The sequence below is a fragment of the Oryx dammah genome, unplaced genomic scaffold (genome assembly GCF_014754425.2).
Source record: "Oryx dammah isolate SB20612 unplaced genomic scaffold, SCBI_Odam_1.1 HiC_scaffold_3, whole genome shotgun sequence".
Taxonomy (NCBI): domain Eukaryota; kingdom Metazoa; phylum Chordata; class Mammalia; order Artiodactyla; family Bovidae; genus Oryx; species Oryx dammah.
This window is the reverse complement of record NW_024070187.1, coordinates 54,970,407-54,985,131: the sequence shown is the minus strand read 5'-3', so window position 1 is coordinate 54,985,131 and position 14,725 is coordinate 54,970,407. Positions and strand designations below refer to the sequence as shown.

Sequence of the window (14,725 nt, the reverse complement as noted above, 5' to 3'; positions counted from 1 at the left end):
AACTTTAAAGGTCAAACAGAAGAGAAAAATTGAGCAAAAGAAATGAGTAGCTTTGAGAAAGCAGGAAAACCAGGTGATAGGTGCAGAAAATTCTATCAAGGAATCAGAAGAGAGAATATTAAACCAGCAGAAGCCTTGAGCAGATGTGAAGCAATGTGAGCAACTGCATGTGTTCATCATTGCAGAAAAAATTCATTATACAACAGAGTGTGTGATATATTTGTTCTCGGATTGTTGACTATATATTCTGACCCACTATGCAATTATAGATATGACTGGGGAAGAGTTATTTATATTCAAAGCAAATAGTTATTGGAAGGGAAGGAAGCCTTGTTTATATGGCTAGAGATGCAGAGAGATTGGTACATCTCATGGTGAGAAAATGAAATTGAATGACTACTAATAATTTTTCAATTATATCAGTGAGGTCACCACATGTGAGTCTGGGAGGGATATTACATGTGCAGAGACAGATAAAAGGTGAGAAATTACCTTCAGAGAGTGAGGAAGCTAGTTGTACTATAGGAGAATGTCCAGGGAGTTCTGAAGGCTCATTTGAAATTGCAGGATAAATTTAAAGTGAGATGAATCTCCAGACTGATCTATTCTTTTTTTTTTTTTGCCTCCATTAATTTGGAGGTACCCACAGAGTAAGTAGAATTGGGTTTTACTATGCTTGGGGTTTTATCAGGCAAGTGTGATAGGAGAAGCAGCCCAGCCTTGATTTATAAGGAGGTGAGTATACTGATTGACCTTGAAATCTAAGCCAGACTGTGAAAGAAGTAGGGGAAATGTGAAAAGCAGAATGGATAGATGGTCTCAGGAAGTCTAAGGTATATTCAGAGTGAACGAAGCTAAACTAAGTTATCTGGAAAGATGTCAAGGTCAGAAATTGAGAGGCAGAGCCTTGTTAACGGCAGCATTACTCACCATAGGCATGGTATGGGAATAACCTATGGATGGATGAATGGATAAAGAAAATGTGTATTCATACATATATACAGTGGAATATTATTCAGCCCTAAAAAGGAAGTCTATCATTTGGGACAAGATGAACGAACCTGGAAGGCATTATGCTAAGTGAATTAAGCCAGACAATTAATTGCAATGATATTCCACATAAAAGTCAAACTTCTAGAATATGACAGTGGTTTCCAGGGGATGTGGGGGGTGGGAGTAAGAGGTTGGTGAAAGGGTAGATACTTTTGGATACATGATGAATAAAATCTGAGGATCTAATAGGTGATATGGTGAGTGCAGTTCATAACACTGTATTATAAAATTTAAATTTTCTAAGAGAATAGAACTCAAATATTCTAACCAAAAAGGCACTGGTGGGAGGGGTAAATACATATGTGAGGTGATCAATATGTTGATTAACTCGATGAGGGGAATCCTTTCACAGTGTATGCATGTAGTCATCATGCCATACACTTTAAACATCTTTTATTTGTCAGTTATACCTCAGTAAAGCCATGGGGGAAAATTAAAAAAAGAAAGTGAGAGGCAGGAACGAAGATTTGAGGGTATGATCACTGGTTATAATAATAAGATCCTCATCTATATGCTCCATGCGATATGATTTTTTGAAGTCACTTATCCTGGAGAAGGAAATGGCAACCCACTTCAGTACTCTTGCCTTGAAAATTCCGTGGACTGAGGAGCCTGGTAGGCTACAGTCCATGGGGTCGCAGAGTCGGACAGGACTGAGTGACTTCACTTCACTTCATACATAACTATAAATGATATCAGAACATATTATTTATGTCTTAAGATTCATGGTGGGAAAAATATTGCTACCTCTTGGATCAATCCAGTGAGAACTAATTAGCCAGTATTCACAGCATTATATATATATATATATCATGTCAGAAAAAATATTGTGTTTAGAAACTACATTTGCTCTTAGATTTCTTGCAATAATACCATTTAATACATATACTATACACCAGTGAGTAAAAGCCTAGGCATTCATTCATAGGGTTACCTAATTCCTTCCCATCAGTTTGTTTCCAGCTCTATATGTTGGGAATGTCCGAGTTCTGTAATATGAGTTATTTTACTGAGTTTAAGACTGTGATATAAAAATATGAAACTTGTAACTTTCTGATTGAAATATTGCATAACCATTGCAGATTTGCTGAACCAAAGTAAGCACTCCACTGAAACTCAAGGGTAGATTTGATGCCTAGGCAATATCTCTTCTAATAACAGGACATACACTGTAGGATCCTTAAGGACGAAATGAGATAATACCTGTATATTGGTAAGCACAAAGTGTAGCAGTATGCCCTTCAATATAACTTAGCTGCTGTTTTATAGTGAGTATAAAGTTTGTTGAAATAGTTCTTTTGCTATAAAACAGGACATTAAAATACTAATTGCAACATAAGAATATGACTCTGTTCAGTCTTGAGTAGAGGAAAAGAATGAGTAGGCATTTAGCGATAGTTTACCAGATGGTTTTCATCATAACATCTGTAAACTTCTCCTTGTGTGTGGTTGATATTTTGTATTTCTTTCATAGAATGCTGTCTGAAAATCGATTTGTTTCTCCCGGCTTCTGAAAAATTAATCTACCCTGAGGAGTATAAAAGTCTTTAAAAGATTTTTCTTTTATATCTATATCTTAAGGATTTATCATTTAAGAGCTTATATTTTTACCCTTGGGTATTTCCCCCCTTTGCAAAATTACCTTTTTTCTAGACATATCTATAATTGCTCACTGGCCAGAATATGTAGTCAACAAGTTGAGCACAAATACACACTCTGTTGTAAAATGATTTTCAGTAGAAATGTTTGTGTACAAGGTAACATTTCTTTGGAATTCAATTAGGTGAAAACGAAACATTTTTCAAAAGGTCATAAAATAAAGATAATTTTTCTGCTAGCCATGCCTTAGGTTGACTTGAGGGTATATATAATGTCAAATTATTTTGACACTAAAAGTTATCTTCAGTGGTAAGAGAAAATGAATGTGTAGTTATTTTGATTACAGGGCCTAGAAATGTAGAGAGGTATATTATTTTTCTTCTACAAAGAGATTTACTGGTTTCTGTAAATATTTTCCCCCTTTTGGTTTGATAAGTAGTACAGAAGGCATATTTCTGAAGCTTAGAAATTGAACTGAGACCTCAAAGCTCAGTTCACTTAAGAGTTTTACATCCTCAAGCGGTGCTACCACGAGAATCAACATCATAATTACAAACAACCTTCTCGTGAAAAGCGGATCACCTGACTTGGATAGATGGGAAAGGAGCCCAGTGACTATAAACTTGGTGGACCACATAATAAAGTCACACACCCACAGCAAGAAATTGTGTTTCCACAGCATGAAAATGATATATGGCCACCAGCTGGAAAGGAACGAAAACGTTCTATAACCAAAAATCCCAAAATTGGAGGTTTGCCTCTGATTCCCATCCAGCATGACAGAAATGAAACCCAAGCCCGGAGAGAGACTGAGGTAAGATTGGGATGTTTGTTTTTACACTAATCATAATAACATTTGTTTTCTTAAGTCTTAATGTGGTTAAATGCATCAGTTACCTCATTGGTTTCAAGAGCACAGTAATAATCACTTGGAAGAGTGCAGTAAAAATAGTAAAACTGTAAAAATCACATCCATCAAGAAACTGTATGAATAATCCTAAGCCACTCTTCGAAGTTTTATATTTTGTTAACTTAAATAAAAGTAATTTTAATATTATTATTGATCACTCAATTAAATATGCATGATTGCATGGTACCACTTAGCTTTTTTTTAATCCCTAAAGTGGCCAAGAATGTTAAATATGTATACAGAAGTTTCTGGTGGTAAAAATCAGTCTCAAATTAGCCTTACAAGTACACTTGTAACCTCCTTACAATGAGCCCAGGGCAGAATATGTCAGTAGCCATGGTAACAAGACTTATCAGTAACACAATCAAATTCCAGTGGTTTGGGAACCCATTAACTCAGTTAATTTAAGGAACGGCAGGATGACCTTTGAGCATCAATAAAGAAGATTTGGCATCTTTCACGAAAACTGTGTTTTCCTTCTCACTTTGAAGGGTAGGGTGAACATAAGTAGCATTGGTCTTGATTCAGACAAAGACACAGGCTGTAAATCTCAAAACTCATTAGACAGTTTGCAACTAATATGCATTTCAGTGCATTAAATGAGTCCTTCAAAACAAAAAGAAAAGCACACAAAGGTTGTTTCTTCTTAGAGCCCAGATTTGGCATTAAACTATGTGAGTTTCTTGCTTTCCAAACAAGAATAACTTTTTTTAAAGTTTTATTGCAATATAGTTGATTTACAAAGTTGTGTAAGTTTCAGGTATAACAGGAATAACTTTTGAGAGACAAAAGCCATTTTAATTTAGTGATCAGACTTTTAAAAAGTGTTTTTCCATGACTATCTTTCCTTAAGCATTTATCCCACTGTACTATCCCCTTTTCTCTAAAAGATAAAAGCTTTGAAAATAATGGTTTTCCTTTGTTGCCTTGTGTGCTGATGTAATCAAAGAGAATAAGACAGCAAGAATTCAGGAGCTTGTCCCTTCTGCCATTTTGCACTTAAAAGTTTTTCTTCCTTATAATAAACTGCTTTACAGAACTGTGGATTCCCCAGTTAATCTAGAATCTTCATTTTAAGAGTCATGTTTGGGAACCCAGGTTAGGGAACATAGAAATGGAGGGAATAGATATGCCCTGCTGTGACCCTAGCTTCTTCTGACATTGCCTCAGGATCAATTATGGAGCAAAGCAAAAGTAAATTTTAGGATCAAAGTACGTTAACCAGTATCCAGTATGGAATTGAGATGATTGAATATACAACAGTTTGTTACTTAACCTCAAATCCAGAATTTCAGAGGCAATTTTTTTTTAACATTCTAGAGATCAGAAAACTGATGAACAAAACCTATAACCAAATTGATTTCAAAGGCTTTGAAAACAATTTTATGAAATATTAATTTCTAGAAAATTTGTTAGTAAACTAAACCAAGCTTTTTCATAAGTGTGGGAATTCGACAAATTTGACAAAGAAAAAATTTTAATGTTTGATATTTTTCAGTGATAAATAATATTTTATTTGGAAATGTTTTTCACTAAAAACCATTAAAGTTTAAAAGAACAAAAATTAAAATTACAAGTTTTCACACAAACCAAATAAAGTATTTTTATTGAACTGAAGTAAATATGTAAGTATATTAATAAATGACACTATTACTAGCTAGCTTAATACAATCAAATATTGCTAGCTAGCTTAAAGTCAATCAATGGATATAGTCAAGAAAATTGCTTCTCAAACAAATTGTTGACAGATTGGTACATTTGGTGACTTCCCATTTTATGAGCTGTCTTGCTTTCAAGATGTTAATTTAAAAGTTGTATGAGAATACCTCCTCCAAGCAAGGAAGGCTTCCTGGAGGAAATGACTTCTAAAATTAATTGAGTAAATTAGTACTGAGCTAGTGAGTAAGCCAGAGGAAGTACGTTGTTGACAAATCATACATGAAGAGGCAAACAATGCTTAAGAACACACAAGCTAAATGATACCTATGGCCCTCGTACTTCCTCTCCGGTACCTTCTTAACTTATTGTGTACATTGTGCTCAGCTTTTATCTGTAAGCTCCTAGGGATAATAAAATGCCCTTACTTCATAGGGTAGTATTCTCTCTGCTGAGAGATGAACTCCATTTCAGATCCTCATTTTCAGTTTTCTCTGACACAAACTGGCATCCTCTGGACCAAGCCACCTCTGCTTTCCTAATTCCATAGCTTATCAGTCTTTCTTTTTGAATTATGAATACCTTAAGGACAGTGAAGCACATAATGGATGCCTTTTTTCCCCCACGGTATCAATACCCTTGACTTTCCCCACAACACATATCATCATACAAAGCATCACTTTCACATCCTCTTGATTTTTATCAATTCACTTCACCACACCTCCCCACCTTCATATACGGTTATGTTATTTAGTTTAATATCATAGTTTTACTTGAAATTTTAGCAGTATATGTATTAATGCATGTGTGTATGCTAAATTAGTATGCTCAAGAATGAGATGGACTTCAGTTACACCAACAGGAAAGAGTCAAGAGATATTGAGGAGTAAAGAAGTTAGTCATACAATTGAGGTACCTGATAGCACAATGGAAATTTCAATAAGGTAGTATAGGGGAAAGTGTAAAAGTAAAAATGATACAAAACAGGATGATTGTATTGAAGAGACTAGATGACTAGTGTGTGCTAAGTCACTTCAGTCATTTCTAACTATGTGGCCCTATGGACTATAGCCCGCAAGACCTCCTCTGTCCATGGGAATTCTCCAGGCAAGAATACTGGAGTGGGTTGCCATACCCTCCTCCAGGGGATTTTCCCTACCCATGGGTTGAACCCATATCTCTTATGTCTCCTGCATTTGCAAGCGGGTTCTTCACCACTAGCACCACCTGAGAAAGCCATACTTGACCTCTAAATACTACACCAGAGTCTCCATGTCTTTCTGCCAACAGCTGAAAAAAGAAATGTCATCATGATCTATAAAACTACTCCATATTGATCCTTGAACTCAGCAGTGGCCACAGGACTGGAAAAGGTCAATTTTCATTCCAATCCCAAAGAAAGGCAGTGCCAAAGAATGCTCAAACTACTGCACAGTTGCACTCATCTCACATGCTAGTAAAGTAATGCTTAAAATTCTCCAAGCCAGGCTTCAGCAATACGTGAACCTTGAACTTCCAGATGTTCAAGCTGGTTTTAGAAAAGGCAGAGGAACCAGAGATCAAATTGCCAACATCCTCTGGATCATCAAAAAAGCAAGAGAGTTCCAGAAAAACATCTATTTCTGCTTTATTGACTATGCCAAAGCCTTTGACTGTGTGGATCACAATAAATGTGGAAAATTCTGCAAGAGAAATGGGAATACCAGACCACCTGACCTGCCTCTTGAGAAACCTGTATGCAGGTCAGGAAGCCAACAGTTAGAACTGGACATGGAACAACAGACTGGTTCCAAATTGGGAAAGGAGTATGTCAAAGCTGTATATTATCACCCTGCTTATTTAACTTCTATGCAAAGTACATCATGAGAAATGCTGGACTGGAAGAAACACAAGCTGGAATCAAGATTGCCAGGAGAAATATCAATAACCTCAGATATGCAGATGACACTACCCTTATGGCAGAAAGTGAAGAAGAACTAAAGAGCCTCTTGATGAAAGTGAAAGAGGAGAATAGAAAAGTTGGCATAAAACTCAACATTCAGAAAATGAAGATCATGACATCTGGTCCCATGACCTCATGGCAAATAGATCGGGAAACAGTGGAAACAGTGTCAAACTTTATTTTGGGGGGCTCCAAAATCACTGCAGATTGTGACTGCAGCCATGAAATTAAAAGATGCTTACTCCTAGGAAAGAAAGTTATGACCAACCTAGATAGCATATTCAAAAGCAGAGACATTACTTTGCCGACTAAGGTCCATCTAGTCAAGGCTACGGTTTTTCCAGTGGTCATGTATGGATGTGAGAGTTGGACTGTGAAGAAAGCTGAGTGCCGAAGAATTGATGCTTTTGAACTGTGGTGTTGGAGAAAACGCTTGAGAGTCCCTTGGACTGCAAGGAGATCCAACCAGTCCATTCTGAAGGAGGTCAGCCCTGGGATTTCTTTGGAAGGAATGATGCTAAAGCTGAAACTCCAGTACTTTGGCCACCTGATGCAAAGGGCTGACTCTTTGGAAAAGACCCTGATGCTGGGAGGGATTGAGGACAGGAGGAGAAGGGGACGACAGAGGATGAGATGGTTGGATGGCATCACCGACTCAATGGACATGGATTTGGGTAAACTCCGGGAGTTGGTGATGGAAAGGGAGGCCTGGCGTGCTGCAGTTTATAGGATCACAAAGAGTCGGATACGACTGAGAGACTGAACCTACCTGAACTGAAGATACCAAATGAAACTTTTTTAAGATTTATATTAATTTATAAACTCCCCATCACATCCTTATGTTTAAATAGCCATCATTTTTACTAATCCTCTTATTTTTCTTTTTGTACTGTGATAAAATACAGTTTCCATATTAACCTGTTTACATACACAATTCATTAATTACATTCACATGGCTGTGTAGCCATTCTAACACATTCTAATGAAACTTTAGAATTAAGCTAGATACTAAACAACTAAATATTTCTTATCAGGTTTAGAGTAGAAGTATTTCTCTGAGATGTATAATCATGAGCTTATCAGAAAATTTCAAATTGTAAAATTATGTCCCAATCTGCTGGAATTTAGGAAGATAAAACAGAATATGATAAAACTAAATATTATACATTTGAATTTTTTTAACCTTTCTTCATCCCTTATTCAGAAAATATTTATTGGTAATTTCCCATCTGCAGGCACTGTGATAAGTTCACTCATCAGTGAACAAATCAAACAAAAGCTAAAAACAAAACCCTCCTTGCACTGTGTTGTTTCCATCAGCATTCTGACAATCACAAGAGGTATGAATAGCTTATCTAGTATATTAGAAAGAGCACTACAGAGGAAAATAAAGAGATGAGGTGTTGCCCTTTGAACATTACATTGGACATCCTGTTTATGCTACTTAGTTTCATTATTTTCAAAGTAGTATTTTTTTATTTTATATTGAAGTATAGTTGATTAACAATATTGTTTCAGGTGTACAGCAAAGTGATTCAGCCATACATATATATGTATCTATTCTTTCTCAAATTATTTTCCCATTTAGGTTATACAGAATATTGACCAGAGTTCCCTATGCTATACAGGTTATCTAAGCATAGCAGTGCTTTGGGTAGTATAGTCAATTTAACAATATTGATTCTTCCAACCCAAAAACATGTTGCCTTCCAAGCCAGATCCTTTGGGGGCTCCTCTTCCCATAGACAGACCCCTTGGTTGGAAAGCCTCATGTGAAGCTCAGGACTTTTACTCCTGTGGGAGAACTTCTGCAGTATAGTTATTTTCCTGTTTGTAGATCACCCACCCAGTAGATATGAAATTTGATTTTATCATGAATATACTCTTCCTACCATCTCACTGTGGCTTTTTGTCTTTGGATGTAGGTATCTTTTAAAGGTTCCAGAGTGTATGTGTGTTTTTGTCGATTGTTGTTCAGTTAGTATTTTGGTGTTTTCCTAAGAATGGGTAAGCACACATACTTCTACTTGCCATCTGCAAAACAGTCCCATTCTTCATGTTACATCACCATTTTCATTTCATCTTTCTCTCAAACAGTTATAATACAATAAGAAATTTTCCTTGGATTTCTTTGTGCTTTGCAGTTTTTATGAGGAAATTTTGAAGAAATTCCTTCAACTCTTGCTTGCGAAAAGAAAAATGACTTATGCCTTCCCACTTCCCCCAACTCAATTTTTTGAGTAGCCTTTTGCTGTGGCTCCATACCAATGAGATGCTTGCTTCTCTGTTGTTCATGCTTTTATCTTACATTTGGTTAGGTTGTAATCCCCTTTGAGAATCTAATGAGAGTTCTGAATGTCAATACTTGCCAGTCACAAGATGCCGTTGACACTAGTTATGAAAGTACACCTATGGGTTTTAATACACAACTATATATTTCCTTTAGTGTTTTCACAAATATCTGTAGGATTCTGATAGGCATTATATGGGGAAAAGATTGCACTCGTCAAATATTTTTGGAGGAGAAAAAAAGTTGAACACGTTTTTCTGATGAAGTATTTCTCAGCTTCTTTAATATGTATTGTGAATCTCAAAGAGGGATCTATTACAAAGTGTCTTTCCTGGACTTATGGCCACAGAGACCCCCGTTTTCCTCTGTATTTCGGGTACAACACTGTAGGAATTATAGATGCGTGAACATGTGACACATCCAAGCAGCAGTGAATTGAAAGAGGCAAGTTTAAAATGGGAGTCAATTTGAATAACTAGCTTGAAAGACATCTTTGAAGTGGTATGTTAAATGCTTGTTAAAATGAATTTCCGTGATCTCCATTTCAGTTGGTTTTGTAGCTCTCAGATCTGTCTATAAATTCAGACCTGCTGCTAGTGCCAAAAGTCAAGTTAGAACCTAAATCATAGAAATAAACTCTAATAAAAGAAGCATCAACTTCTACGTGCCATGTATTCTTTAAGCAGAGTAGGCCAGATCTTGCTTCCCTCTGACATGTTTTGTTTTATTTTAAGAGTGCAAAAGCAGAACTTGAAAGGCTACGACTCGGTGCAAAGCGTGACCAAGGTGGAGATGGCACCTTAAAGGAGAAAGCCTCCATTGTGGCCCAGTGCCTGGAGCACAAGGATGAGAAACTTCGAAATCGAACCAAAAAACACAGGAGTTTCAACTGTCTGGAGGACACAGAGGCTGAGGTCTTTCCAGGGCGACAGAAAGGCCATAAAGGCCTAAAGACACTGAGGAAGACTGAGGACAGGAATGGCAAAGATACTTTGGACTGCAATAGTAAGTTACCGCCAAAGGTCATCGAAGAGCTTAGCGTGGTTCTCCAGCGATCAAGAACGCTTCCAAAAGAGTTACAGGCTGAACAAGTGGTGCAGAAGGAAATAAAATGACTTGTCCTACAAATTATTTTTTTAAATATTGTGTACAGTGTCTGAAACCGAACTGTATTTTATGCTAGGAGAGATGTGTTTAGCTATCCTTAACCATTTAAAGAGCATTTTAAACTATTAATATGTATGTATATATGTGATAAGTATAAGATTCACTGTGTTGGGGTCTGAACAAAGCTTGTACAGTTCAGCTCTGTTAACCTTGCGTAGGAAGGCATTGGGTTACTTTGAGTGGCCAACCTTTTGAAGTACAGTTGACCCCTGAACGACATGGGGCAGGGGCTAGTGTGTTAATCTGTGTATAATTTGTAGTCAGCCCCCGTATTTGAAATTCCTCTGCATTTGTAGGTTCAGCTGATTGTGGCTCATGTAGTGCTGTAGGATTCACTTTTTAAAAATATCCACATATAAGTGGACCCATGCAGTTAAAAACCCACATTGATCAAGGGTCAACTGTAGGTGTCTGTTAAGTGCTGTAAATTTATGAACAGAAATTGCAAAATGTACTGTATTGTATAAAATGCTGTGTGTAAATGAAGCCTATGAAACTATATGTAACACATTTTGCACTTTGAGAAACCTTGTATATAAAGTTATCATATGTTTTTAGGTTTACATAGGGTCCAACCTTAGGGAAAAGAAAATAAGTTGAAAAAGGGGAGGATATATTTTAGTGGCTGCCTATCAAACAACACTGAGATTTTAAAAAGAGGCAAAGAACTAACATGTCCTAAAAGCCAAGGAGGTCAGGTTGAGATTCATTCTAGTTTACTGTTGACCAGACCTTGTTCATGAGAAACTGCTTGTTAAGAAAATAATCTAGTGACTAAGCATTTCCCAAGATTAGTAATGAGCCAACACACATGAATAATGGCACGGGCCACTGTTCCCATGATGTCAGTGAACCAAGCTCAGTACCAACCCATTCACTACACTTCAGTTCTTTGCAGGTGGCTGCTGAGAGGACCTTACCCTGCACTGAAGAGATCACGTATACAGGACCTGGCATGGATGCCACTTGCACTGTTACTGTATACGAGGAAATTTTAAGAGTTCCTTACTGTCACTCCTGTACGAGCAACAGTCATCATCACAGGGTTTTATTGTTTTTTGATTACTGTTTTACTTTGTATATTCATTTCTGAAGTAATATTGTGTCACAATTTACTGAAACTGTACAACATATGGCCATCTGGGGGTAGGGGTTAGATTAACTACTATATTTTTGGGAGCTACTAGTTCCCTTGTAACCTAGTTTTTGTTTGTTTGTTTAATAAAGCAGAAATCTTCTTCCTGTGCCTAATAAATAATGACAAAGCCCTCTATTTTTAATTCCACATAAAGAGCAGCTACTAGTTTGTTTTCTCAAACAATACCATCTAAATTACAGTTGACAGGGGTAGCACTTTTCATCAGTTTCTTTAGAATAGTATTAGGTCTGGTGAGTTTTGATCAAAATTATTTTACTAGTAGGTAGCCAAGCTTTACTCCCACCATTTCCTGCCCCTACCTCTGTTTTTCAGATGTCTTATCAGAATTTATCAGTATACAAAGGCCCACACTTTTTTCAGTCCAATCCTAGTGCAGTAATATGCTGTTAAATGCTACGAATTTCTTCATTACAAAGTACTGATCTCTTATACCTGGTGGTGATAAAATAGTTTACAAAGGATATGTGATATTTAGTCTTTAAATCCACATAGATTGGAATTTTCTTTTTAAGAGAAACTGCTGGTCAGTTTATGAAATAGGTGGCACTGCTGGGGAGCCTTCATAGCTATAAAGCAAGAATCATGGTGTTTAGAAAAAAAAAAACTATTATTTCTTGTAAATGATAATATTTATGTTTAATGAAATAAGGGGATGTGAAAATTATGCTGGACAATGGAACAGTATCTGGATTTTTTTTTTTTACCTGCCTTATTTGAATACTTTTGAAACTTGAGCTTAAAATCTAATAACTTCTATTTCCCTTCCCGTACAACTGTCTCCATTTTTCAAGTGTAAGATAAGGGCTAATGATGACATCTCATATATTTTGAGTAAAAATTAAAATTGTTTTCCAAGTCCACCTGAATGTGACTGTCTTTTCAAAATAACCACCTTTATCTTTTGAAAATAGATTGCATTTGAAAAAAAATTTCAATATATACTTCAAACTAGCTGTTAGTTTTTTAACATGTCATTATGAATATTGTTCTCTTTTAAATGATGACTGTATGCAGACAGGAAGAAACAAATTGATGGTACTCTTTCATTTCTGTAGCACTAAAGTTAATAAAATTAAGCAAAAGTAATTGAAACAAAAATATGATGTCCATACAACTATGTTATCTGCTAATTTATATTTGATAATTTTAATGCTAAAATATACAAACTGTATTGTAAAAGGAATATTTTTGAAAATTCACCAAATTTATTTGGATATAGACTGTAGTATCCAGATATTTGCACATTTCTCACACTTCTGATAATTACTTTGAGGAGATTATGAAAGCTTACATTATCTCATCAAAATTTGCACCAAAAATTTTATGTTTTCTCAACAAAAGACAAAATTAGCTTAATGTGAACAATATCTTATTATGTGTACAATCATCACATTTATTTCTAATCATCTGAAAACAGCACAGAAATGAATATTGTAGGTAACTAAAATTTATCTGCTTCACATCCCTTAGTTATTTTTAACAATTTTTTTGTTGAAAATGTTGTAAATTATTTTGTGTATACCTATCTTCTCTGCCATGGCTACTAATGTTTAATGTAAAGTTTTTAATAACTCCGATATCTGTATAGATTTGAGACTTTTTTGTGAATTACTGGATTAAAGTTCAGAATCTAAATGTTCTCATCTGAGAAGTGGAAATAACCAATCTTGTGGGCTTTTTGTGATGACTTATATACAGTTGACCCTTGAACAACACAGGTTTGAACTGTGCCATGTACCAGTTCACTTACACATGAATTTCAGCAGTAAATAATACAGTACTACATGATCTACTGTTGACTGATTTCACAGACGGGGGAGCGACTTAAGTTATATACAGATTTTCAACTGGGTAGAGGTCAGTGTCCCTATCCCCCACATTGTTCAAGGGAATGAACTGCACAGTCCACTTTTTTTGTGTATGTTTTCAACAAATGTTCAGTAGGCCCTTGGTAATCTCACATTCCACATTAGCTCATTCAGCCCACTGTGGACTGCAAACTTAACATGCTATTAATAACTGGCTGAATCTATAGATGTTTACCTGTGAGGATGAAAAGCTGACTATGGGTATCCTCAGATTTTAGTATACATAGCAGAAATGCCAAGAAGGCAAAATGGTTGTCTGAGGAGGTCTTACAAAATAGCTAAGAAAAGAAGAGAAGTGAAAGTCAAGGAAGAAAGGGAAAGATACACCCAACTGAATGCAGAGTTCCAGAGAATAGCAAGAAGAGATAAGAAAACCTCCTTCTGTGAAATGAATAAAGGAAAACAATAGAATGGGAAAGACTAGAGATCACGTCAAGAAAACTGGAGATACCAAGGGAATATTTTACACCAAGATGGGCACAATAAAGGACAGAAATGCCATGGACCTAACAGAAGCAGAAGAGATTAAGAAGAGGTGGCAAGAATACACAGTAGAACTATACAAAAAAGATCTTCATGATCCAGATAACCACAATGGTGTAATCACTCACCTAGAGCCATATATCCTGGAGTGTGAAGTCAAGTGGACCTTAGGAAGCATTACTACTAACAAAGCTAGTGGAAATAATGAAATTCCAGCTGAACTATTTCAAATCCTTAAAGATGATGCTGTTAAAGTGCTGCACTCAATATGCCAGCAAATTTGAAAAACAGCAGAGCAGTGGCCACAGGACTGGAAAAGGTCAGTTTTCATTCCAATCCCAAAGAAAGGCAATGCCAAAGAATGTTCAAACTACCACACAATTGCACTCACCTCAAATGCTAGCAAAGTAATGCTCAAAATACTCCAAGCAAGGCTTCAACAGTACATGAACTGAGCACTTCTAGGTGTTCAAGCTGGATTTAGAAAAGGCAGAGGAACCAGATATCAAATTGCCAACATCCATTGGATCATAGAAAAAGCGAGAGTTCAGAAAAACATCTGCGTTATTGACTATGCCAAAACCTTTGACTGTGTGGA

At 36.2% G+C, this 14,725-nt stretch overlaps 1 protein-coding gene across 2 annotated transcripts in view; it reads left to right on the top strand.

Moving 5' to 3' along the window:
* ARAP2 (ArfGAP with RhoGAP domain, ankyrin repeat and PH domain 2) overlaps positions 1–12,636 on the top strand; it is a 194,227-nt gene extending 181,591 nt beyond the window's left edge. Inside the window, exons 32-33 of one of the 2 annotated variants that reach the window (XM_040237993.1) lie at positions 3,332–3,466; positions 10,185–12,636. In XM_040237993.1, the coding sequence (XP_040093927.1) occupies positions 3,332–3,466; positions 10,185–10,565 (516 nt within the window). In that variant the 3' untranslated portion in view covers positions 10,566–12,636. The remainder of the gene's footprint in view (positions 1–3,331; positions 3,467–10,184) is intronic. The other variant, XM_040237994.1, reaches the window with a different exon arrangement.
* Positions 12,637–14,725: the final 2,089 nt, after the last annotated feature.